The following is a 26219-nucleotide window of genomic DNA, read 5'->3' as shown; positions in this document are numbered from 1 at the left end:
GATAGATAGATAGATAGATAGATAGATAGATAGATAGATAGATAGATTGATAGATAGATATATACATAGAGACATAGAGACATAGGTACTTACTGGAAGTGGCCAGGCTATTAGAAACCATTGAATTGAACAACTCTGTGTTTATTGATGGAAGAGAACTACAAAATCCTCATACTGATGGCATTTAGAGCCACATGCCACATGCATTTTTACCACTACAGTCTTAAGAGTTATACATGCATGTGTCACAACAGATGTCTAAGACATCTTTCTCCAACTAGTCAGTGTTCCTTTATGTCGATTTGGTGAGTTATAGGTAAGAATAACCCTTACAGTCTCTATTTTATCCAATGGGTCATCTTTGGCCTATGCCTCCACTGCAAAACTTTTTCCGTACATCTGTGCCTTGTGCAAGCACAGCCTTTTTAAATTCATAGTTTCTCAATTTGTGTAAATTATATATTTCTATTATGTTTTCAGTTTTTTTTTTTCATTTTGTGTGTGTTTGTATCCATGCTAGTTTGTATGTGTGTGGAGGTCATAGGACAACGAAGGCCTCTACTTCATGCTATCAAGCTAACTCAGTAAGAGCTTCTACCCCTGAGCCATCTAAGCGGCACGAATTGAACCATTATTAGAGCTCTTTGAATGATAAGGGAAAAAAATAACTTGATTGCCAAAGAAATTTTGCTTTTTAAAATATTTTGCTTACTTTCTGCTATGAGATCAAATAAAAGATTATGATAGAAATTACGATAGAGAGTGCCTAGCTGGGCCCGTTGCAGAAGCAGACATTGTTATCAAATGCATATTATTACAATTTAAAAGACTGATTGTGGATAATAAAACAATGTCCTTGCTGGTGAAAATAATGGTATAAAGACATTTTAAATGTGCCTGGGAATGTTAAGAGTGCCTGCCTTTGTTTCTGTTTCATAGCTGACTTTAAAACTATATGTGGAAATATTCCCGGATTCACCTTTGACATCCACACAGGAAAAGCTGTTGGTGAGTTTGTTCCCATTGCATTTGTGAATGTACATATACACATGTAAACATGTGCATATATATGTCATATTTTGTGCTCAAGCATCCCGATATAACAGTACCACAAAGTCTAATAATCTGGATTCCAGGCTAATGTGATTAGTTAATTAACCAAGAAACCATGCTTAAAGACATCGACCAAGTGTTAATAATAGTCTTATATTCTATCAGCATAGCCTAGCAATTCAGTTATGATAATAACTTGACAATCTCAAGGGTCCATGCACACCACACAAAAATTTGAATTTCCCTTGTCATGCATATTGTCTTACATGGCTAAATAATCTACCTTGCTTGGTGTATGCGGCAGTGACGTGCCTCCTATGTGTGTTGGTACATCTGTACACATGTGCCGGTATTCATAAAGGCCAGGGGTTGACACCTGAGGTCTTTCCTCATCCCCGGTGCCTGGTCCTCCCCTCTCAGCCTTGTCTCACCCTTCTGCTTACATGGCAAGCACCCTACCCATTGGACCACCTCTCCAGCCCCTCGTGGTAGTCGAACTGCCAGTTACCCTTTTCAAAGTACATCAGCTCTTGGTATATTTTTATATCAACCCCCATCATTTGGTCACTTGCCTCCTTGCCACTCAAGATCACTTCCCGCGTTTTACCAACCACCTTCGCTTCCCCAAAACCCTTTAGAGAAACTGACTGCTCTGTGGTCTCTGGTTCTTCAGAAGCCACAAGGCTGCTTATGCCTGTTTTCACTCGATTTGAACAGAGTGTGTGTTTTCCTTTTGGGCTGCACGTAGCATCATTTCAACATAAGACGGTAAATATGTTTAGCAGAACTGCATACATTTTACTAAATCCATCCCATTTCAGACATTGATGAATGTAAAGAGATCCCAGGCATCTGTGCAAACGGTGTGTGCATTAACCAGATAGGCAGTTTCCGCTGTGAGTGCCCGACAGGCTTCAGCTACAACGACCTGCTCTTGGTCTGCGAAGGTAATCTGGGAAACAGAACGCCCGCCCTCCAAAGACTTTGCTATTTATAAGTGGCTTTTGGGTGGGCTTCTGGGGCTGCGCCATCTCTTGCGTAGTCAAGAGAATGGAAAGTGGGGAAGCGGACGTGACCCCAGAGCAATCATGAAAGAGTGTTCGCCCGGACCCATTGCTCTTGCAGACATCGACGAGTGCAGCAATGGCGACAACCTGTGCCAGCGCAATGCAGACTGCATCAACAGTCCCGGCAGCTACCGCTGCGAGTGCGCGGCCGGCTTCAAACTCTCCCCCAACGGGGCCTGCGTAGGTAAGCGAGTGAGTGGCTGGCGGTCACTAAACCCAGCCATCCGTGGGGGTCCTGTCCTCCTCGGAGGGCTCCTTGCTTTCTCACCACAAACCTCCTTGAGGATGATTTCGGAAAGATTGGCTAACTCAGGCCATTCGTCATGCTGAAATGCTCCCACCGCAACTCCCAGATTATTTTGTCGAGAAAGGAGGTTGCTTTGGTGGATTCCTCTGGTATAAAATAGAATCCTTGAGGTCCCAGTCAACCTACAAAAAATGGCATGACTGAAAAGAGAGGCCTGGGTACTTGAAAGGCTTGCTTATTTTGATCCAGCCATTGTTCTGGTTCATTCTCAGCCTGTCTACAGTAATTAATAGCAGGCTAGAGAAACGCCTCTGTGAAAAACGAAGGAATCTTAATAAAAATCAGTTATGTGTAACATGTGTCTCGCTCTCTCTCTCTCTCTCTTTGTCTCTTTTCTGTTTTAGATCGCAATGAATGTTTGGAAATTCCTAATGTTTGCAGTCACGGCCTGTGTGTTGATCTGCAAGGCAGTTACCAGTGTATCTGCAACAATGGATTTAAGGCTTCTCAAGACCAGACCATGTGCATGGGTAAGAGTGTTCTGGACCTGGGAGTGGAGCGAGGCTGGGACTTGAGGGCAGATGACGGCGACATCACCCGAGCTCAGCAGCTGCCATGTCTCTGCCATGCTAAACGGCTTAAGGAGGCTTTGATGTAAAATTCGCATACCATGGGAGGTTGCTCCGCTCCGTGATTCTCAACATTTTGCTCCAGAAGATCATATGGCACGAAATATGTTCACACGCGTTCGGGGCTAAGTGGAATTTTCCTAGCTCTTAAAGCGGTTACAAAATGGAGCCAGAGTCTTCAAAATTTCCCAGTAGCCAGCGCAATGGCTTGTTAATGATGAGAGTGTCTGTCAGTTAACATTTCCAAAGGCAGGTGAGCAGGATGCCATGAAGCTGGGACTGCGCAGGATGTCTTAGCTCTGATGTCAGCAAGGACTGTGCATCCCCCAGAGTGCCTCTCTATGCTTCATATTTGAAAGAGGGAACTTTAAATTGTAAACTCGCTCACTTGTATATAAAACGTTCTCTGGGTGGAAAAGCCAGGGCTGTGTACCCACCCTTTGGGGATTCTCAATGCTTGGTAGGTGAGCGTTAGAATCCAGTTTCAATAGTGTGGGGTCATTTCTGTGCAATGAGGATTGTGTGTGGGGAAAGCCTCGGTTCGCCTATTCGACCCTGAGTGTACCTTCCCGCCGCGGGCTGCCCCAGAGTAACAGGGGACAATCTCTTAACTGGTGCTCTTGCAAAGAGTATTCCAGGCTCTGGTGCGGTGCGCATGGCATCTGTGGGGACGCTTGCTTACAGGAGACTGTCTCTCACAGAGTGTGATCTCTCTCTCTTTCACATACACACACACACACACACACACACACACACACTGTGGTATTTATGACTCAGAAGTTCATATGGGAAAAATCTGTCCCTGTGTGAGCAGTTCTTCCATGATAAAAGTCAGTCAGAGCCTCAGCGCTCTCGATACTGCTCTCTTCCCAAGGAGCTGTGTCTGTTCCTTGTATGGTGGATCTGCAGGCTAGCCTCCCAGAGGATGGGACTTGCAGGGACTCTAGGCACCCCAAGCGTGACAAACATGGCTCTGGCAGGCTTTGTCCTTCTCCCTTCTGCCTTGCTGTTAGATTATGTTAACTGAAACTAGCTGCCAAGGTCTATTCCCTTATTTGGCCACTTCCTCCTCCAGAGGCTGACTACCAAGGTCCAGCTATCAAAGTATTCAAGTTCAGCAAACGAAAGCTCCCTTTTGGCTGCCCCAATTAACATGCCCAAACAAAACAAACCAACTCACCCTCAGATCTTTTACCTTTTAAACCTTTTTAAAGTTTTTTTTTTCCTTTTATCTTTCTAAGTCTTTATAAGTTTGCCTATGGGCCGTGTCTATCTCCTCTCTATCCAGAGGCAATTCTTTATCCTCCTCTGAGATAAATACCTTTTTCCCCCTCTCCCTCATGCCCTTCCCCTTCTTCCTTACCCTCTGTCTCTATCCAGTCTTTGTCTCTTATTCCCTGCCCGTTGTCCCTCTGGGGCAAATGAATCTCCTTTGTAGTGAGAACTTAGTTTTGGGGTGTCCTGAACCAATACCCATCCCTTCAGATCTGCTGTCTTCCTGTCATGGATAATGTTGCTAACTGTTCTCACCGGGATTTTTGGAAAGCTTCCAACAAAATTCTAAACACACTCCTATTTGGATTTCACTAATTCATTAAGGGGACTGAAGTTCTCCTTATGAAATCAGGATATATAAATTCTTTAACAGAGGTGTTAATGCTTTCATATTTGATATGTAAACTGGTTCATTGCAACATCTCTGCCAACAACATGCTTCTATCCACTGTTTCTGAGAATTGTATATATCAATGAGTAATTAAACTGTTTTTCTCTTTTGTAAGTTTGCGATTTTGATTTGTTCCCCTTTTCCACATTCATACATATATATATATATAAATATATAAAATATATCACATAATGTATATACATATATATACACATATGTATGTATATATGAATGGTCCCTAGCACTGTCCTGAGGAGAATCTAAATAATGAAGTACTGAGGACAAGAAACTGGTAAATGGTAAAGGTGAATAACCGGTTCTAGCTAAAAGTTGAGTTCTTCTTGATAGATGTCGATGAGTGTGAGCGCCATCCATGTGGAAACGGGACGTGTAAGAACACTGTGGGGTCCTACAATTGTCTTTGCTACCCTGGCTTTGAGCTGACTCACAACAACGATTGCCTGGGTAAGCCTTCTCTGTCAGCTTGTCCTTGTTTCTCTTTCATGCCAACAAAACGGAACATCCTGAAACAAAGAGAAGACCCAAGAGCACAGACAACTTTTATTGTTAAGCTTACATGCACACCACGAGACAGGCCAGGCCACTGAGCATGCTCCAGTTGCTTACGGATGTTTGTTGCCCTCTGTAATCTCAAGGCCAGTTACTGTCTCCAGCCTTTCCTCACAACCCCAGTCTGTCAGGGTGAAAGGTCACTGAGATGCTTGTAAAGGGATCAAGACTGATTTATAGTTTTAGGCTCTCTATTCCCTCTATGTGAGACGGAGACACATATGTTACCTCATATACGTTATATGAGTTCATTCCTAATTTACACTTGAGCCCTAGCAGGTTTCTACATACACATGTATCTGCATCTCGGTATGCCTTTCTACACACACACACACACACACACACACACACACACACACCACACAAATGCACAGCAAGCAGGTTTTGAGCAAGGCCCTCAGGCCACCCCTATGCTCAGCACAGGATTTCGGCTTTCGCCTCACACTGATATACAAATAGACTGTGGGAGCTAATGCATGAGAGGTTTCCCCAAGGAGGAGTAGTCAATACAAGGAAGAAGGCGACACTGCTGTGTTCCCTTTGTCATTTGAATGGCATCCTTACATCCAGGTAAAGGTCCTGCAAAGTACTCAGTCAAGTTACATCCCATAGTCCGCTCTCCTCTGCAGAAAGAAATACTCTTCAACTGGGAAAGAAATGGAAAGATTGACCTTAAACCTTCAAACATTACCTGTTTGTAAATTCCTAAATGGTAGCTCATGCCCTTGAGAAACGAGGCGGCCCTATGTGCCCCTGTTAGTGACTCCGTCCTTATGATATGTGCCATTTTCTTTTCTGTGATTAAAGCACAGTGTAGAGCTGTTTTCAGGTTTTAGCTAGTGAAATGGGGCCGTGTAGAAACTCCCTCTGAAATGCTGACTCCTCTCCCTTTACAGACATAGATGAGTGCAGCTCATTTTTTGGCCAGGTGTGCAGAAATGGACGATGCTTCAACGAAATCGGCTCCTTCAAGTGTCTGTGCAATGAGGGTTACGAACTCACTCCAGACGGCAAAAACTGTATCGGTAAGAAACCGAACAGCCACTCATCTTGATGGTGCTTTTGTTCCAAGAGACAGTATGAACTCCACAGGCACACGTAGCTTACCCACATTTCATCATCAGATCACGTGGCTACCATGACCTGTGTCAGGAATTTTCAGGCTAAGGTTTCAACTACCCATTGGGAATGCATCGCAGGGGGAGTTTTTATTGGGAACAGTGCTTGAGGCTGTGTCTCAGTAAAAGTGCACGAGGAGACAGATGAAGAGAGCTATCAGCCTCCCTCCTAAGAAGCATCCATGACATCGGTAGAATGACAGGGTATCTTTCTCCATGGTGACCCAGCAGATCAGAGAGCCCGAGTGGAATCTGTTACTGAAATTCAGCAAACAGAAAAGTCTGCCATGAGTGCCTTGTGTTTGGGTTATATCTCTTGTTTTCTTTCTCCCCAAAGACACAAATGAGTGTGTTGCGCTTCCTGGCTCTTGTTCTCCTGGGACCTGTCAGAATTTGGAGGGCTCCTTCAGGTGCATCTGTCCCCCCGGATACGAAGTGAAGAGCGAGAATTGCATTGGTGAGGCTCGAATTCATTGGTGAGGTCACGGAGGCGTGTGGCTTACTACCGGCTCTGTGGAAACATCAACCCCAGCCACTGTGTGCATGCTGGCCCTGGGAGTTCAAGAGAGCTGTCTGCCTCTGTTTTATTGAACGGTCAGAAAATGTTTGGGTGGTAGAGTGTTGGCAGCTTCCGGGTGTGGGCTTGTTCTCATCAACAGAAATCTCACCGCTGGCCAAAGGCTTTTCATTATACCCCATATCTGTGTTCTAAACGTCTACACTGTAATCTTTGGTACATGATTTTAAAATAGCTCTTAAAGGTGTCCAGGGTCCTGAAAACATGAAACAGAAACCTTGACAGTTCTCTTGACATTTCCCCTCTTGGGAAGGCATTACTTATATAAACATAGAAAATATTAATACCTTTGCCATAGTTGGTGTCTCCAGATGAAGCTGCCAGCACCAGAGAACACTGTTCATCCTCAAAACAGGGACTCAGAATGCCCAGCAGGAAAGATGAGGGTGACCTCTGCACAGCTCACTGTTTCACTTTTTGTGAACTGTTTTTACAGCACGACTGGCATTCGAAGCAGCGGCCTCTAAGTGCAGCTTCGCTAACATGAAAGGACTGCAAACGCTGTGTTTGTCTCTGAGGTTTTTATTCTACCACCCTTGACAAGACTCTACAGATAAATAGCTCCGCTGTCCATATTAAGGGCAGTTACAAAGTGAAAAGGGCTGCTGACTCCACAGAACCGAATTCATGTCAGACCACGCGATTAGATATTATGGGTATCCCTAGTCATTCTGGTTAGTTTATATGGTTCACTATGAGATTGGATCTTAACTTGATTAGCCAAAATAATAGCAAACATAGTTGAATCAATTTGGTAAAAAGTTTATTGAGAGTTAAAGAATGTCTCTGCCTTTTTTGTTGGTTTTTTTTTGTTGTTGTTATTGTTTTGTTTTGTTTTGGGAATACGGGAGAGGAATTTTTATCTCTCTGTGTATACGTAAATGAATTTCCAACAAAGTAACAAAGAAATCCCATAGTCCAGCAATCCCGTTCTTTAAAAGTAGCAGTAGTGACCACAGTAGCATGTGTGTACTTGCATGTGTTGTGGTGTGTGTGCGTGTACATGTGTGTAGTCCATGTGTGTGGCGGTGATGCATGTGAGAGATCTGTATTTGCAGTGTACATGTGGTGTGTGTGTACTGTGGTATGTGTATGACCTGTATGTGGGTATAGCAGGTGGTATATTTGGCCATGTGGTGTGTGTGTGTGTGTGTGCGCGCGCGCGTGCACATGCACGCACTTAGTCTCTTGAATGAAAGAATCCAGTAGATAAGCATTCCTCTCTACGCACACGAAAGACTGAAAATCACTGGGAACGATTCCTTATTTTAAGGAATCATTCCAGGATCTGGGGAATGGTACTTTCATGGTCTGCGGGAGTCGTGGTTCCATCGACGTGAACCATCCAGTACAAACAGTTGTGTGTGCAGGAGGGCACCCCTGGTGGCAGTGTAAAGAGAACAGAGAAAGCATGCACACGCTGGTGATGGGGTGCACGGTCACTGGGTGGTTGCCAACAGAGCGTAGAGGGTACTGAGGAGTGGAACGGGCAGCTACACACTGCTTGTGAATAAGCACAGAAAAAGCCAGGGACATCCCCTGCTAGATTTCCAAGAGAGGTGTTGGGGGGGCGTCGCTCCATGGGCACAAGCCATTTGAGTGTCTTGAGTCTGTGAGGCATGTAAGTCGGTTACTTCGGGTAGGCAGTGTGTACTTCGGGCACTAGGAAGGCCCATTCCTAGTGACAAAGTGTCAGGACTTGTAGGTAGACATGGGAAGCTCTGGCATGAGGCACGCTGAAACTGGATGTGATCTGTCAACTTTTAACACACTAATTTACCCTAAAAAGTCTTGTATGTACACAGTGCCATCTTTAGTTCTATGAATAAACACCCTCTAATTGACTGTTGCAATATGGGCAAGTAGATATTTTTGTCTGTGGAGCAGAACGTTGTTTAACAGACTCTCACTGTTCTGTAGATATAAATGAGTGTGACGAAGACCCCAACATCTGCCTTTTTGGTTCCTGCACCAACACCCCAGGAGGCTTCCAGTGCCTCTGCCCCCCTGGCTTTGTCTTGTCTGATAATGGGCGGAGATGTTTTGGTAAGCTGTGGGCTGACCCCTCTGTCATCATCTCTCTTCACCATGCCAGGGCTTTATTACGACAAAATGGTGTCTGTCAGTAATGTACCATCCACAGTTGTGGCATAGACTTCTCGAGAGTGTCTCAGGAAGGGCAGCTCTCAGGTCACTCTGTTAACATTGTTAACACATGTTTTCAGATTTTTATGCTAAAAGGAAAACTTGTCTCGGTTTGGCATTTTCATTTGGTTGCTGGCATGGGCTGTTATTTATCAGTACATGAGTTGCCTTGGGCATACTTTAATTTACTTAAAGTTAAACTCATTGTTTTCGTACAGCATTAATGTGACAGTGAAAACGGGGAGGCTGCGGGAATATTTTCCCGACTGAAGCTGATTTTACAAATCCCTAAACACATCATTGAAATATTTCAGATGTAATAACGTTTTATAGGCAGGTCAGTTTAAATTAGCAAATAAAAGTGACCCATGAAAAATGTTCAGGCCTATCTTTTAACTATTGATGCAGCATGTGCCTTGGGTCCTCCCCTGAGAACTGTTGAGTCAGAACCAGTTGCAGCCGCACTGTCCCATCTGTTTAGAGAGCAGTGAGGAGCTGTGCCGTTTGCTTTCCTGACTAGATACCCGCCAGAGCTTCTGTTTCACCAACTTTGAAGATGGCAAGTGTTCCGTGCCCAAGGCCTTCAACACCACCAAAGCAAAGTGCTGTTGCAGCAAGATGCCAGGCGAGGGCTGGGGGGACCCGTGCGAGCTGTGCCCCAAAGATGATGAAGGTGAGAGGAAAGGGCAGAGAGAGCTTGGTGTTGCGGTTACATGGGAGGCGAAGTTGCACCTTTGTGTGCGGCCCTATCAGTGAGTGGTTCCGGGAACAGCGGCTTGGCAAGACCTCCGCCAGCGTTTACGACGCAGAGCGTGTACACTGAGGCCTCCCACTCACTTTTTCTTCTAAAGCATTAGCACCACCTGCCTTCTAAAGACTAAACTGTGGAGGCGGGCAGGCAGAAGATGCAAGAAGAGGGTAGAAACTCTACATAGTTTCACGAGTCCCAAGGTGGAAGTGCTGAAGAGTAGCTTGGCAATAAAGCGTAGGCCTAACACCTGCAAGGCCAGAGTTCTATCCCTATTATCCAAAAGAAAAGACACAGATGAGTAAAATCCTATGTTGGTCTAATTTCATGATCTGTGGTTCTCAGAACATTACATAAATTCTGAGAAATGAAATCAGCACAATGGCCCTACAACTCCCCAAGGATCCATCAGCACCAGTGAATTACAGAGTAACTCCCAGCAAGATCAACCTGGGGAGGGTCGCTAGATTAGGAGTGGCTTCTGGGTATAAAGGACAGGGAAATTTTTGGACTTCCTCATGTTAGACAGGCAGACCCAGAGTCCCCAGGTTGGTAGGGGACCCTATTAGTAATAGCTCAGATGGTCTTGGCTGAGTATGCTCACTGTTGGTTTTGAAGAAAACTACAACCAGATGCAGTGGTACACGCCTTTACTCCCAGTACTCAGGAGGCAGAAATCAGGCCAGTCTGTGAGTGCAAGGCCAGCCTGGTCTAGAGAGCACATTTCAGACAACAGGCAAGAAAACAAAAACAAAACAAAACAAAACAAAAAAAGGCTTGTTAAGGATGTATTTGTACAGTGTGAACTGGCTCTTAAAACGAAGCTCTTCGGTAATGGAGAATCTGTCTCTGCAGTTGCATTCCAGGATCTGTGTCCATATGGCCATGGGACAGTCCCTAGTCTTCATGATACACGTGAAGGTAGGCTTTGGCACGTTTTATTCCTCCTGTCACACTTTGTACCAACAGATGAGCCTTTCCTTTCATAAATCTTGCTAGTTTTAGTATGTCTTATGGTGTATTGTATTTAAAGGATCTACGTAATAGTTTATGAAACATATATGTGTTTATATCATATGACTATACTGACATGTTAAATATCTGTTCTTCTGACAAAAGGAATATGTATGTTCCATTCACGTTAGATGTTTGTTTAGTACATGTGCATATATTAGCATATCTTTTTCTGTGAGGAAGCTCATGGGCAGTTTTACACTTTAGATGTCAATGAGTGTCTTGAGAGCCCAGGCATTTGCTCCAACGGTCAGTGTATCAACACCGATGGATCTTTCCGCTGTGAATGTCCAATGGGCTACAACCTGGATTACACCGGAGTCCGGTGTGTAGGTGAGTATCCGCTCTCTTTTACATAGTTTGATATCCTGTCTTATTCTCCTTTTGGACCAAGGAGCCCTCAGGTAGCCTTGGTGGTGGTGGTGAGATTTAGAAAACTAAGAAGAGCTAGTAACAATATCCCTACTTCTCCCACGTTTTCCCATGCAACTTGGTTCATATAAAGATGGAGTTTCCCAGTATCTATCTTTAGCCAAATTATACAAACTCTAAGGCCTTGGGATGTAATTCAACAATAGATTATATTCGTTTTGCATGCACAGGGCCTGGATTTGGTCCCAAGCGTTAAAAACAAGCAAACAAGGAAAATGAGTCGAATTGTCCATTTTATTTTATGTCTTTGCACACTTCTTCTCAAAGCATATGTCCACACACAGCCCCTGGATCTGTGACCATGGCAGAAAGCATTACCATCTGGGAGTCAGATTCTTGCACAGAGAACCTTCAGGTCCTCTGAACTGCCAAGGCCAAGGGGAAGGTGCTGTGTGTGGGGAGGAGGGTCACCATACCCTCTGCAGATCCTCGAAGTGTGTGTGGGTCTGTTCACGGCTTACTCTTGTTTTTCAGACACTGATGAGTGTTCTATCGGCAATCCCTGTGGGAACGGCACATGCACCAATGTGATTGGAAGTTTTGAATGCAATTGCAATGAAGGCTTCGAGCCGGGGCCCATGATGAACTGTGAAGGCACGTCATCCTGTCTTGAGAATTACCTGTTATATTCCTTATATGTATATATACGGGCTTTTGAAAGCTATTTTTATCTTTAGTCACTGTGTTATTCTGCTCTTTACAATCATCATGTGTACATTTGTCTTTACACCACCAAGGAGTTGCAGTGGCCTTTCTACTTACTCTCTTGTCTCTTGACAGCAGCACCTGCATGGCTCAGGGCTGGCATCTGTTATTTTTTTCCTTTCTTTAGGATTCAGTCACATCTTCTACATTTTCATGGCATTGCAATATATTGGTTAATCTTCAATTTCTACTCTGGATATTGATAATGATACATTCTGAACTCATTACATTACACTGAAGGATGCTGACACTTTTTGTCCTAGCAGTGTTAGCTTGTGTAGGCTCAGACAGCAGCCTGGCAGGGCCTGGGCGGGCTCAGACTTCAGCTCCACTCTTGGAACCTGCACAGTTCAGTCAGCAGCTAGGCTAAGCGCACGGTCAGGAAGAACACTGCACATTTCTCTTTTCTGGCGCTCCTTTCCAGAATTCCATTCACTCTTTAGCACCATGACGACCTCAAGATTGCGTCCCCTAATATCCTGGGACAGGAAGTTCAGATTTAGCTATCCGGCTGCCAGTGCTGGGATAATGCTCAGCTTCACGGCACATGGGGAAAAGGGAAAAGGAAAGATGCTCAACCAATATGGTGATTAATGATAGTCCTTGCAAGTGCCTGGCACCTAGTTTTTATTTATCACTAAAATCCCAGGGAGCTTTTGTAATTTCTCCAGCATATAGCTGTTAACTTAGAGGAGGACAACTTGCCAGGTACTATACCTTACCCACCAGCCAGAGTTCTATTACCCTGTTGCTTCCTATGGGATCTGCCAGTAAAGCCATAATTAACGAGTCTCGTGCTGATGTACTGTATATGTTGAACACATGCCCTTTTCCTTGATCAGATATCAATGAATGTGCCCAGAACCCACTGCTGTGTGCCTTCCGCTGCATGAACACTTTTGGATCTTACGAATGCACATGCCCCGTGGGCTATGCCCTCAGGGACGACCAGAAGATGTGTAAAGGTAAGGCCAAGGGCAGCAGGAGAGATGCAGCTTGGCTTGCCTCGTTGGAGTGTGTCTTCGGAACACTGTTCTCCCAGAGCTTTACAGAAAGAAACATGGCAGCTTTTGCTGTAGTTTTTTTCACCTGGATGGCAGGACCTAGATAAAGTCTATGGATGAAGCGGCTCCAGCATCTCACTGCTGCCATAGGCCCTTATTAACAAAGCAAAGGGTTACCCTCCCCTGGACCCACTGTGGGGACCAATCCCGAAAGTGCTGCCCATCTGGGCTAGAGCCAGCTGTTTGGGGGACTGAGCATCTGCGTCCTCTGTCATAGCATGACAAGGGTCAGAAGACTGGCAATGTTACTGAAAAATTGCCCGCTAAATGGAATGTGCTAATTTTACTGCTTCCCCCCCCTTGACACATACTTTAATACATGTTTTTGCAGATCTGGATGAATGTGCTGAAGGGCTACATGACTGTGAATCTAGAGGCATGATGTGTAAGAATCTGATCGGCACTTTCATGTGCATCTGCCCCCCTGGCATGGCCCGCAGGCCTGATGGAGAGGGCTGTGTAGGTAAGTTCCGAGCACAGGTCTCTGTTTGAACAACACTCTCGCTCCGGGCCAGATCTAACACTGATCCCAGATGGGCCAGCTCTTTTCCAGGAGGCGCAGAGGCTAGCATTATTCATTATCTCAGGGTCCAGGGCAGCAAGCGAGTCTCTGGATCATGGGTGGTGGTTTACCCTGCTGAGAATTGAGGCCTTTTGTTATGGGTGAGCTTCTGTGAGTGTAAAACATCAAACTTGGCTGCATGGAAAATGTCCACAAAGTACCTCTATGCATTTTACTAAATGACATTTTGAGGTCAATGGTCTCATTTTTGTATCCTCCCGCGAGCGAGGAGATAGCCGAGGAGCAGTTTAGCATCGTTATTAACTTTTCCCCATTGCTCAACACGCTCGAGTTTCAGTGTATTCACTTGTAAAGAGATGAGATCGAGCTATATAACTTCACAGCACGTGCCTCATGCAAGCATCTCACAACTTCCACAGTCATTATTCGTGTCCCTTTTCTTATAAAGTGCTGTCTATCACCTCACCGTAGCCCGCTGCACAGGCTTTCTCCTTCCTGAGAACAGGGACTGTTTAACTGAGAACCTGCTACCCTCTTACCAACCTCTGACACCTAGGGAAACTGTCTTTTTAAAGAAACAACAATTATTAATAATTTCCTATTTCTGACAAAAGAATACCAAAATAAAGAATAAGATTTCTTACAAATGAAGTGACGCGCAGTTGTCTGCTGCTCAAAGTTAGAACAGAGAGAGGCTATAAACAGACACCAGGGGTGCCTTCAGGGGATGGAAATGTTCTAAGTCTACATTGTGGTGACTGCTGTTTGAGCCTGTAACTGACCCAAAACCATTGAACTGTACACTTACAAATTTAATGGCATGCAAATTATACCTCTGTAAAGGTATACCTCTGTATACCTCTGTAATTATACCTCTGTAAAGCTCTTTTAAAAAAATGAAGCTACCACAGGAAAAGAAATACAGGATGTATAGCATTATGCTGTTTGTACTAACAAAAACAATAAATGAATGAAACCAAAATAGCCACTATAAATACACACATAGATAAATACATGGTGGTTCATTCCTGCTAGGAGATACATAGCTGTTAAGGTGCATATGATCAATGTATGTGCATACCTACTCAGGAATAACTAAGAACATATGGAGTAAAGCCATATAAATTAACATGTTATTTTGTAGGAAAATGCAAGTAATAATCATGTCATCTGTAGGTACATACGCAAGCAAGTGAATGCACAGGAAAAGTTTTAAAAAGAGAAATCACGGTTCACAGCAGAAGTTAACCACCGAGAAAGATACTTAAATTAGAGCTTACTAATGTAGAGTGATTTTATCTTCATCTGAAAATCTTGACCCTTGGCGAAAGTGAATTCCTAAATCACATGCATAGCATAAACCTTAAAAATGCAGCACCCCATTAATCTCTGCCTAAATTTCAGACATATTTGCCCTTTGCAGCAAAATGCTTGAGAAGGTATACAAAAAAAAAGGGTTGTTTTGGCTCATTTGCATGGATGTTGTAGCCTGTGACCAGCGGGCCCATGCTTTGTAGTTACGTGCAGGCTGGGGCTGGGGTCCTGTAGTCCCCTTGAGGGACAAGTCTGCAGTGACCTTGGCACATTTTACCCTCTGTCCTCAAGACCTCACAACCTCCCAGTGGGGCCTTCTGGTGGCCAACCTTAAGCATATCAGCCATTAGAGGATGTTCAATGTCCACACTACAGCATGGCATGCCTAGTCACTTAACAAACCTTATTTAATGAGAGTCGGTTTGTTTGTTGAAGTCCTGTGTCAGGAGTTTAGTTACACAGTGGTTGATTCACAATCACTGTTTATCTAATGCCTGCTGGTTCTGGGGATTAACCTAGGCTTGTAAGTCTAAAGCATATGCTCCTCAAATGAAGCAGGGAGCAAAATTCTACCCTGTGTGGAAAGGAGGAAATAGCCATCCTGATTACCGCATCTAAGACACCTTTTCATTTGTTTTAAATGGGAGTATAAATTCTTAGTCTAAGTTCATCTAGCTAAAGTACTAAGAGGTATGTTTTGCTTCACTTACTTAGACGTTTTCTGTTGTCTGCAACTCGTAGACTTTCTCATTGTAATACCAACACATTTATCTGTGTCTTGGGGAGCAGAGGTAGAAGTCAGAATGAAGAAGCTTCTCATGAGAACTGGTGTAGATGAGCTGGGTAACTACAAAAAGGGTTAGTTCTTGGTCCCTTAGTTCCTCTGTGGTGTACAATAAGAACCAGTCTGCATGACAGGTGAAGGGGTGGAAGGAAAGGTACCTTTTCTAGTGCTCATATTTTATGATCCCATGTATGGGCAGCATTTTGTACCTGTACGTTTTCTTTTCAAAATGCACAACAAAAGATACAAGCCCTGAGGCCAAGCAGAGCAGCTTGAGCTTGTGACACCAGCACTAGGGATTTGTGTGTTCAAAGCCAGGCCAGGGTTACCTAGTGAGAAGTAGGTTTTAAAGTTTGCCAGATCCTCAGGCTTTTTGTTAGGAAATGCTGTGAAAAAGCCCATTTGATGTGTGCAGTATGATTTCACAATTAGAAATCCCACACAAATAACAAAATATTACAAAAATAAAGAGTTTATAAAATTTAGGATGGAAAATAAAGTCATTTAAAAAAGTGAAAATGTACACGCATGATGTCAGAGTCCAAGAGAATTTCTCAAAAATGCCAATTTTTATCAAATTGTAAAATAAGACAAGCTAAGGCTGTTATGTAGGACATAGAAAAAACCCCACAAGGAAAACTGTAAAATTAACCAAAGGGCGAAACTTGATCATGCATTATGTTATAATCAAACATTCATTTCTTCAGCAAATCACAGATACTAAAGTCTAGTAATTAGAAAACAAGATACCAAGATCATTAAATTTGATTAAACACGGATTGATAAGCATCTGAGACTGTAATTTAGGAGAAGGCAGTGTTTATTTTAAAGATGATGGAATAAAGGTACATCCTTCTCAATCTTGAAAATTTTAGAAATGTCGTGGAAACAGATGAGTACTGGACTATCGTGACTTAAAAACCTGGCCTATGGAGGGTGTCTTTAAACGGTGTAAAGTTTTAAACAGCATGGGTCTTTGGTGGGATGCTCTCCTTCAGAAGTTTTCAAAAGTTTGATCCGGGGCCTGGTGGATGAGACACAGAGTATTTTTGTGAAGGCTCCATTCTACCCCCGCAGTCTATGGAAAGGCGGATGTGAAAGATAGACTGGTACCATGCTGTTTAATTATCCACAGACTGGTCTAGACATGGAGATTTCTAGAGGAGAGGCCAAAAGGAGAGAGATGAAGCAGTCACCAAAGAGCCTAAGACTTAATGTGCTTTCTGAATCAGGCTATAGAGATCCTCTGACTCAGTATAATTCCCCGGGGACAGAAAGCATGACAGATTTATTGAAATGTGAGTTGAAACCATACATTATGCTGGCTTTACCCTGACCTGCCGGGCTACTCTTCCCACAAACAGCTAAACTGGAGAAAAGTGTTCAAAGCTGAAGGATTCACACAAATATGCAAACAATGTGTGCAGGGAAAGGGGAAGATGGGAAGGAAGATAAGGAATAAACTGGAGACAATTGCAAGGAAGAAAGATTTAGAAAAATCTCCTGTAAGAATCTGTGAGAAAGATCGTTAACTAAAAACCCAAGTGGTTTAAAAGCTTTTGAAATGTGGAAGAAAGGACAGCATAATGACGACCTAGTAGAGGTCAGAAAAAAAGATGCACCTGTCACAGGAGTTAAAAATCTCTTCAGAAGTAGTAGAGTGGGAATGAGGGGCTGGGGAGATGGCTAAAGGTGAGGTGCTTACTGTGCAAGCACGAGGACCCGAGTCCAGCCCACAACAGCCACGTGCAAGCTGAGCTCAGCAGTGGGCACCTGTTTCCCCAGCACTAGGGAGGGGAAAACAGGGTTCCTGGGACTTGCTGACTAGCCAAATTAGCCAAATGGTGAAAACCGGCGAGAGACCCCGTCTCAAAAACTAAAGTGGAGCATGAGAAAGGAAGATAGCATGGTAAACCCCAGCCTTCATGTGCACCAGTACAGAAGCATGCACATGTACACACATGCACACACGCACATGTACACACATGCACACACACACATGCACACACGCACATGCAAATACACACACATGCACACACACACATGCGCACACACACATGCGCACACCCTTCTGCACGCAAAACGCAATGAGAAATGTGGATACAGAATGGACCAATAGTGGAAGACAGATATCCACAATATGTTTATAAATAAAACCCCTTTTCAAAAAAAGAAAAAAGTGAGCAAATAAAAGGATTGGGGTATATTTGAATATTTGAGAGAAATTCCTAGGACAAAGATTTAAGCCTCCATCAGAAGGAGCACACTGCTATTGAAAACCCTTACACAAGAGTCCTCCATTAGTTTAATTATATTTATGAAACATTCACCATGTTTGTGGTTCTGGCAGTACAGAATAAACTGGTTTCATTTGAGGACAAATCCTTCACTTCCTCCCCTGGCTTGGGAAAAGGAGAGGCCCAAACAAATAAAAGAAACAAAGGGCCATGGTAATGCCATACAGTGGTAATTATGCCTTTTAAGGAAGATAAGGTTTTGCGATTGGGTAGGAGATACTTCAGAGTGTGCTTCGGGGTTTAATGAAGTGAACTCTGGGAGCTGTGACTTAGAATGGAAAAACAAAGAAATGTTGGTAACAGCGTAGTTGCCGTGGCCGCCATGAAGGGCAGGATTACACCAAGGCAGGACGGAGGGTGTGCGCGTGAACAGCAGCCATGGTGGAGTCAGGCTTCACAGCAAGAGCCTGAAGGCAGAGTGCTTTGTAAGGCTGGGGATGTGCCACAAACGTGAAAACCTAGCTGTAAACTCTTGGCCAGCCTGTAACCCCGTGTAAGGCAGATTAACTGTGTCTCAGATTCCTTGCGCTAAAACAAATTGTAATCGTGAGGACACTTACCTCATAGGATTGTTGTCATGGCTGACTTAGGAAAGAGCTGAGCAGATAGTAAAATTTCAATTAGATGCTAGCATTGTTATCCTCTAATTGGCACTTTTAGAGCACTCTGGCTGCCTTGTAAGTACTGCATTTTAAGGAGGAAGAAGCCGGAAAAGTAGTGATGCCATTTATGTGGCTGTTTAAAAATCATGCAGCTTGGGGCCATGGTAACAGTGTGGAAAGATCTAGAATAAAGAATAAACTAATCCACAGCCGGGGTTGCTGATGGACCCAGAGCAGGACAGGTGAAGGAAGAGGCGTATGGAAGATGAGAAAGATTTTTACTTGAATCAGTTGATTGGATGGTGTAGTCAGCTGCACAATGACAGCCGGATACGCTGGACATTTCATATCCCGCTGGTATTATTATACGTACAAACAAATTTTGGGGACAGAGGTATAAACTGCTGACAAATACAGATTGTTTAAGTGATCATGGAACTGACAGGGACATCAGGAAAGGGATCATGAGAAGAAAGAGTCCCTGAGTTCTAGGCAGCCCACTGTTCAGGGCTGTTAAAAACCCACAGGAGACAGAAACACAGCGGCCAGCAGGAAAGGAGATCTCGTGGGATGGTGTACTGTCTAGAGAATGTGGAGAACTGGTCACTGAGTGAGTAGGGGGGAGAACTGGTCACTGAGTGAGTAGGGGGGAGAACTGGTCACTGAGTGAGTAGGGGGAGTGCATTTTGCTGAAGGGAAGGCCGTGTTGTGTAGACAGCAACATGACATTTGGATTTGGTGGCCTTGCAGGACATTTCAGCGTAGGCACAGAGCAGGTGAGTGAAGCAAAGAACCAGACGTGAGGAAGATCCTTCTTTCAAGTTTTGTCCCTAATGGGGTCTCAATAGACGTGACAGTAACTGGAGTCATCCAGTGCAACTGAGACATGCTCTCTCCTGGTTTGGTTTTCAAGGTGGAAGTTACTGGGGAATGTATGTATACAGGGCATGATTTCCCAATAAGGGGGAGCTGTGAGATCTGGGCAGGCAAAACAGAGAGCTGGCCTGGGAAGGCAACAAAGGCCTGAGCTGGCAGGAAGGGGAAAAAGCTGAAAGTGAGGGTACCGCCGGGTAGTTCAGAGTTGGGCAGTGGCATTCCCTTCTCAGTACTGCAGCTGTGTGGGCGCACTGCAGTGGGACTGTCCAGACAAGTCTAAATTCCACGGTGCCCAGACTAGTGAGTAATGAAACGAGAACTGTCCGAGGAGCCATTCTCCTATAGGTGCTGCTGTTGCAGGTTAGGCATGGAAGCGGCCATAGTTGGTGGTCCTCATGCAGAAATTGTCCAAGGAGAGGCAGTGGATGCTGGGAATCAAGATGTCCTGAAGGTGTAGCAGCACCGCAAGACACAACCTACATAAGCTACAGCAAGTGCTAGGGAATCCCGTGTTTTTGCTTTTCAACATCTCTGAGAAATTCTCATTGCCAGTAGTAGTAACAGAAAGTAGCCATGAAACCTGAGGCAGAGCAAGTTGTCGCTCACACGTCGGAGCTAAGGTTAGGCGGTACACCCAGCAAACGCATTATGGGAGAAATCAATTTATGTTGTTAAATTATAAATCAGTATCAAAATCTAAAGCAGCACTGGAGAAAGAATCAGATCTAAGGGTGGCCGAGTTGAGCCCTAAGCTACTAGAAGCAACAAACTAGGAAACCTAACTTTCATAATTTAGTTCATTGTTCTTGTGAGTACTTTTAAATATCTTGGAATATGGATCTTCCCCCTAAAACTGAAAATCTACATGAAGTCACATCATTGTAAATTTCAGAACTCTAAAAACAAACTGAAAATCCCTAAAGCTTCCAGAGAAAAACAGCCCTATTCCCTTGAAATGAACAAAAATGCTGGGTAAAATAAATGATTTTGAACTAAAATTTTTAAACTCAGTGGAGTGTAAGAAAATCAAAATAAGGCATTGTCGAAAGTTTATTTTGGAATTTATTTCGTAGTCATGTGCCCTCTCTGAAGTAATTAACAAACCAAACATTCTGATCCAGGAAATAGTCACCCATCCATGTAGAAAGGCACCGGTCCCACCAGCATACAAGCTACCAACTGAAAAATTTTTGAGCAGATACCTCTACTGGGGCAGGACCTGAGGAGGCTGGGGCAAAAGGATGACGCTCCAAATCCATCTTAGACCACACAGTCAGTTTATGGCAGCCTGTGCAGTTTAGTAAGACTTTGTCTCAAGTAAAAAGGAGCCTAGAGACAAGAGCCCAGGGAAAGATACTGATAGTATCCACAAGATACTAGGTTCAACACATAGTATATATATATTAAAAAAATTAAGTTCTTCTTGACTCTAGTAGAAAATTCATTAAAGGAACATTTGAACTCATTTAAAGTCTGCTACATAATTGTGGAAAGAACCTGGTAATTTCCAAACCTGGGTTGGAGACACAAGGAAAGCATGGAAAGTTAGAGTGATTTGGTAAATGCTAAGAGAAGGGGGGCAGCTGCATAGTAAATATGAAATAACTTGAAACATATGAGATGGCAGGTAAGAATGAAATCGTAAGTATAAATAGTTTAAATTGCTAGTTAAAAGATAAATGCATTTTTAAGATTCTTTTTAACTTCATCTAAATGCCTTTTGTAGGAAACATACCTAAGTCAAAGGGTGAGATGATAGTTTGAAAATAAAGAGATGGAGAAAGATATTCAAGGCAAATGTAAATAAAGAGATAGCACGAAAAAGACGTCAGAGCCCTGAAGACTTAAAAACTAAAATATGTATAAAAGAAAAGGAGCAATTTATCAAAATTGTCAAACACACCCAGTAAAGATATTGGGAATTTTAATAAATAAGTTTTTTTTTTCTTGTTACTTATCTGTCACCAAGCAAAAAGGTTGTGTTGTCTAAGTTGTCTTTCCTGTGACTTGCTCTCGGAGGCCTCTGTTGACCCTGTGATTTCACCCAAAGCCTTCATCTCTGGTTTCCATCATCTCCGTGGACCATCCCTCTAGCCTCAGCATTTTCTTCTTATTTCAGAAGTTGCCCCCCCCCCTTCCAAAGAATTCTTCCTCTCCTGGTGCGGTGGAATGTCTTGGGGAAAGGTTATGCTTTTCATTGTGTTTCTGTGAGGACGCCATTCCTCCTCTACAGGGATAGGGTCAAGAAGGAAACATAAAAAATGGAAACACCTGGGTGGGGTGAGGTACACTGAGAGCAATAGTCACGTGACTGTTTTAATTCCACCTTATTGGTATTTTGTCAAAGAATTTTAAATCAGATAGAACCACTGGAACACGGTTAGGAGAGTATGATTTTTCAAGCTGCTCATTACACATGTTATTTTTTGTCTGTGAAGATGAAAATGAATGCAGGACCAAACCAGGCATCTGTGAAAATGGCCGTTGCGTTAACATCATTGGAAGCTACAGATGTGAGTGCAACGAAGGGTTCCAGTCAAGTTCCTCAGGCACTGAATGCCTTGGTAAGTGAATATATGAATATTTTCCTTGGTAAGTAAAACATGCTTATGACGTCATCACAGAACAGCTCCACACATTCACTCTTGTCTGTTGAACAGACCTTACTTAAGCCCAGTACTCTCCATGCCTTTGCCCATAGGTATACATCTATTAAAGTGATGTATTTATACGCCTATGCCTTTCGTGCTCATGTAATGTAAATAACAACCTGAAATAGTCTTTCCAAAATTAAGATTAATTAAGCTCAGCGGAAAATGTGACTTTAGTAAGACTTACATCAGGAGATGATTTCATTCCAAAAAGAAAATATTTTCAGTGTGAGGTAAGCTCTGCCAATATTAATGCAAAGCAAACGCCACATTTCAAAAGTGCAATCAATGGGGGTTAGTTTTTATATCGCCTAGTAAAGATATGCTTTACAAAACATTCTCTAGTGGGAAATACAAACCTCATGGGCACTATGGCACACTAAACCAACGCTGAAATGTATACGCTGTAGCTGGTGCAGTGAATGACAGCAGCTGTAAAAGTAGGGTGTGGTCGAACTTAAAGCAAGCAGGTAAAGAAGAGCTGGCACCTGGTGGGTGGCATCGTGGGGCCAAGGGTCAGATGTGCAGCAGCATGCTGCTTCCTGTCCTGGAAAGGTTTTTACAAACTCAAGACAATGCATTTTATTTCCTCTTGTCTCCAGTCTAGATCTTTACTGGTCATATGTCTTTGAAGAAATAGCAAAGACACCCTATAAGGAAAATGCTGCTTTCTGCTCATATTACAGTGTCACCAGAACAGTTAGCCTATAAAACCATGCTGAAGGTTTTTCTCCACGCTTATGTCACAGAAGCCCCCCTTAACATTAATATACCGTCTATAATGCACCAAGTCTTTTCAGCATAGAAAATGCTAGAATGACTATCACGTCCTTAACACAGTCTTGAATTTATTTTTCAGTCCTACCTGTCATTACTTTATCTAAAAGGAAAGATTCATTTGATATTTCTTCCTTTTGGGTTCTGTGGAGCTAGGGCTCCTTACTGAGTCATTACCTTCACTGAATTGAAAAGAATGGATCCCTACTGAATAGCTTTGTTGAGGTTAATAATCGATTTATAGTATAAGCACTAGAGCTGTGTGATGTCAACAAAATTTTATAGTAGGTGTAGACTGCTTGCATAAGAAGAATGCTTGGGGTTTTGAAGCTGAGAAGGAGGGCATGATTGTGCACTGAGAATCAAGCTGCTCCCCAGCCTTGATTCATGTCTCCCTCATGCTCCGCTCCAGACAACCGGCAGGGGCTGTGCTTCGCGGAGGTGCTGCAGACCATGTGTCAAATGGCCTCCAGTAGCCGCCATCTGGTCACGAAGTCAGAATGCTGCTGTGATGGCGGGCGAGGCTGGGGCCACCAGTGTGAGCTGTGCCCACTCCCGGGAACTGCGCAGTACAAGAAGCTATGTCCTCACGGCCCAGGATACGCCACTGATGGAAGAGGTAACGTGGGGAGGGACTTCAGGCATTGTGTCAGACCAGGAACTTCGCACATTCAAATTCACTTAAAAGAAACGTGAAAAGGGTAATTTTTATCAGAACTGCATCGAAAAGACTGGATATTCCCACGTAATGCTGTATAAAGGTGTGTACAGGTAGGTACGCTCTGGTATACAGGTCTGTGTGGAAGCCGGAGGAGTTTCCCAAGTAGGCCAGGCCGGCCAGTGAGCCTCAGGGATCCGCCTGTCTTCATCTCCCTACCACTCGTAGCCTTTTTTAAGTATAGGTTCTGGTGATCCAACTCATGTCGTCACGATTTCAAGGAAATCATTATACCCACTGAGCTGTCTCCCCAAGCCATGCCTCAGAAAATTTAAGAGATCTAGTCCTATAGAAAACCTTTCTAATTCTCACTTAACAGAGGAGGAAATGGGAGCACAAGACTGTGGTAACAATAAATAATGTTCCCCCAAGAACACGGAACAGACATATCTGATCCCAAAGGCCAGGGGTGCTAATAACCTCCAAACCGCCCTTGCCTCATTTAAAGAAATGTTGCTCACCTAGTATAGGTAGGAATCCATTCTCTTTCCACACTAGTGTGTGTGTGAGCGCGCGCTTGCACAGATGTTATAAAAGATAAACCAGTTTTGTCCACTGCGGTAACAGACTCCCAGCCCTGTGGCTGACTGCTAACTGAAGCCTTCCTTCAGAGTTTAAGGCAGGTGAGAAATGAAGGAACATACATAAATTATCACAGATTTCAGAGGAGCTGGGATATCACAGCCATAGCAAACACAGCAACCTCTACTTAGAAAGCAAAATGGATAGCGCAGCTTGGGCCTTCCAGCTTAGCCCTCACCCCCTGTCTATCTCTCCCCGCCTCTTCAGATGGTTTTGTTTCTCTCCCATGTTGCCATTCCCTGAGTAATGAAAAGGGATGCCAGAACTTCTGCAGGTGTTCGCTGCCACCTCATGTAGGTCATTCCCTTCATTCCCCCTCCTCTCTAGTTGTCTCATGGTGCATGCTTTAGCTTCTGTTCTTTATTTTCTTGCTCTACAGATATCGACGAGTGTAAGGTAATGCCGAGCCTCTGCACTAACGGCCAGTGCGTCAACACCATGGGCTCCTTCCGGTGCTTCTGCAAGGTTGGCTATACTACAGACATCAGCGGAACAGCTTGTATAGGTAAGATGAAGTTGTGTGCACAGGCTTTGGCAACACCTGCTTGCTACGGACGGAGTGCAGTCAGCAGATTGCTTTCCTATACAGCTTTCACTAAAAGATGCTGGACTTCTCAAGACCCCTGCTCCTAGGGGCAGTTCTTACCCTCGTGTGGGAAGCAGGGTCCGGTTCAGCTGTGCAGTCGGGCAAACATAAAAATTGACAAACGTACTTTCAACATTTTCTAAGATGTTGAAATGTCACTTTAATTTAAAATTTACAAATGTGCCTCTACTTGGTGAAGAAGACTGGGATTTTCTTGTGAATCGGGTGTGTTCGCGTGTGAAACAGAGTGCATTTGTACAATGTTTCATGAAGCAAAGAACTAAGCATCATCTAAAATCTCTCCTTACAAAGAAGTCTAGGTACAGCAGCCTTTGGCTTGTTTTACGACATATTTTTCTTCTTTAATTTTTTAACATCTGACCCATTCCACTTTGTGACAAACAGGAGGCTGGGGAATAGCCTTCTTTCATCCTCCAAACATTTCTTAGTTTCCCTCTATTTCCTTGGCCTATTACCGATTTTAGTAACAAGTACCAGGCATCAATTTTAAGCCAACTGACTCTGCATAAGCATTTGAGTCACATAGCAGGAACAGCTGTGACAGGGGAAGAACCAGGGGTAGGCTGTGAATCAGAAGCTTTCCAAATGCAGCAGGCACCCATCCATCCAGTGAGCTCTGCGGAGGAAGGGCAGATTGCCTGCTGCCAGTCACAGGCTTGGTGGTAAAAAGTAGCACACCCCAGTGAGGACAGTGCAAGCATGGCTTAACAATGCGATCCTGTCGATCAGTAGCTCTCAACCTTCCTAGCGCCACGACCCTTTATTGATAAAGTTTCTCATGCTGTAATGACCCCACCCCGCACCGCCACCATAAAACTTTTTTCATAGCTACTTTTGAACTGCCAGTTTATAGAGGAGTGGTGACTCAGTTCCTGAGACCATCAGAATTGTGTGTTCTCTGATGGGCATGACCCACAGTTGAGAACTGTTGCTGTAAATGGTCAGAATGTAGCCAGGCCACAAAGAAAGTGCATTGGGGCTTATGTACTGGAACCAAAAAACAAACAAAAAGGAAAAGAAGGAAGAATGGTGAGAGCCCGATAGAAGAGAGTGCTAAGGGAGAATCTTCGAGAAGCTGCAACAGGGAGCCAGTGGCTCAGACTAAACCCAATGGGGAGACAATGAAGAAGTGGGAGTATCCAGAAGACTCAAGGTGGGAGAGCCTGCTGATAAAGCCTGCCGAGGCTGTGCAGATCCCAAATTCTAACTAATCTGAAGTTTCTTTCTTTCTTTCTTTCTTTCTTTCTTTCTTTTCTTTTCTTTTCTTTTCTTTTCTTTTCTTTTCTTTCTTTTGTTCTTTCTCTCTTTTTACTTTCTTTTGTTCTCTTTCTCCTTCTTTCTTTCTTTCTTTCTTTTCTTTTCTTTTGTTCTTTCTCTCTTTTTTCTTTCTTTTGTTCTCTTTCTCCTTCTTTCTTTCTTTCTTTCTTTCTTTCTTTCTTTCTTTCTTTCTTTC

The 26219-nt window shown here is 43.7% G+C and overlaps 1 protein-coding gene across 1 annotated transcript in view; it reads left to right on the top strand.

Moving 5' to 3' along the window:
• Fbn2 (fibrillin 2) overlaps positions 1 to 26219 on the top strand; it is a 215755-nt gene that overhangs the window by 175522 nt on the left and 14014 nt on the right. Inside the window, exons 42-58 of the mRNA XM_055622919.1 lie at positions 940 to 1008; positions 1875 to 2000; positions 2179 to 2304; positions 2772 to 2897; positions 5011 to 5127; positions 6129 to 6257; positions 6688 to 6807; positions 8848 to 8973; positions 9593 to 9745; positions 10676 to 10741; positions 11042 to 11167; positions 11741 to 11860; positions 12814 to 12936; positions 13367 to 13498; positions 21870 to 21995; positions 23272 to 23478; positions 24539 to 24664. Coding sequence (XP_055478894.1) covers positions 940 to 1008; positions 1875 to 2000; positions 2179 to 2304; positions 2772 to 2897; positions 5011 to 5127; positions 6129 to 6257; positions 6688 to 6807; positions 8848 to 8973; positions 9593 to 9745; positions 10676 to 10741; positions 11042 to 11167; positions 11741 to 11860; positions 12814 to 12936; positions 13367 to 13498; positions 21870 to 21995; positions 23272 to 23478; positions 24539 to 24664 — 2118 coding nt within the window. The remainder of the gene's footprint in view (positions 1 to 939; positions 1009 to 1874; positions 2001 to 2178; positions 2305 to 2771; positions 2898 to 5010; positions 5128 to 6128; positions 6258 to 6687; positions 6808 to 8847; positions 8974 to 9592; positions 9746 to 10675; positions 10742 to 11041; positions 11168 to 11740; positions 11861 to 12813; positions 12937 to 13366; positions 13499 to 21869; positions 21996 to 23271; positions 23479 to 24538; positions 24665 to 26219) is intronic.

Source organism: Psammomys obesus, unplaced genomic scaffold, assembly GCF_907164565.1.
Source record: "Psammomys obesus unplaced genomic scaffold, mPsaObe1.curated_primary_1811, whole genome shotgun sequence".
Lineage (NCBI taxonomy): Eukaryota > Metazoa > Chordata > Mammalia > Rodentia > Muridae > Psammomys > Psammomys obesus.
This window is presented reverse-complemented; position numbering and strand designations above follow the sequence as displayed.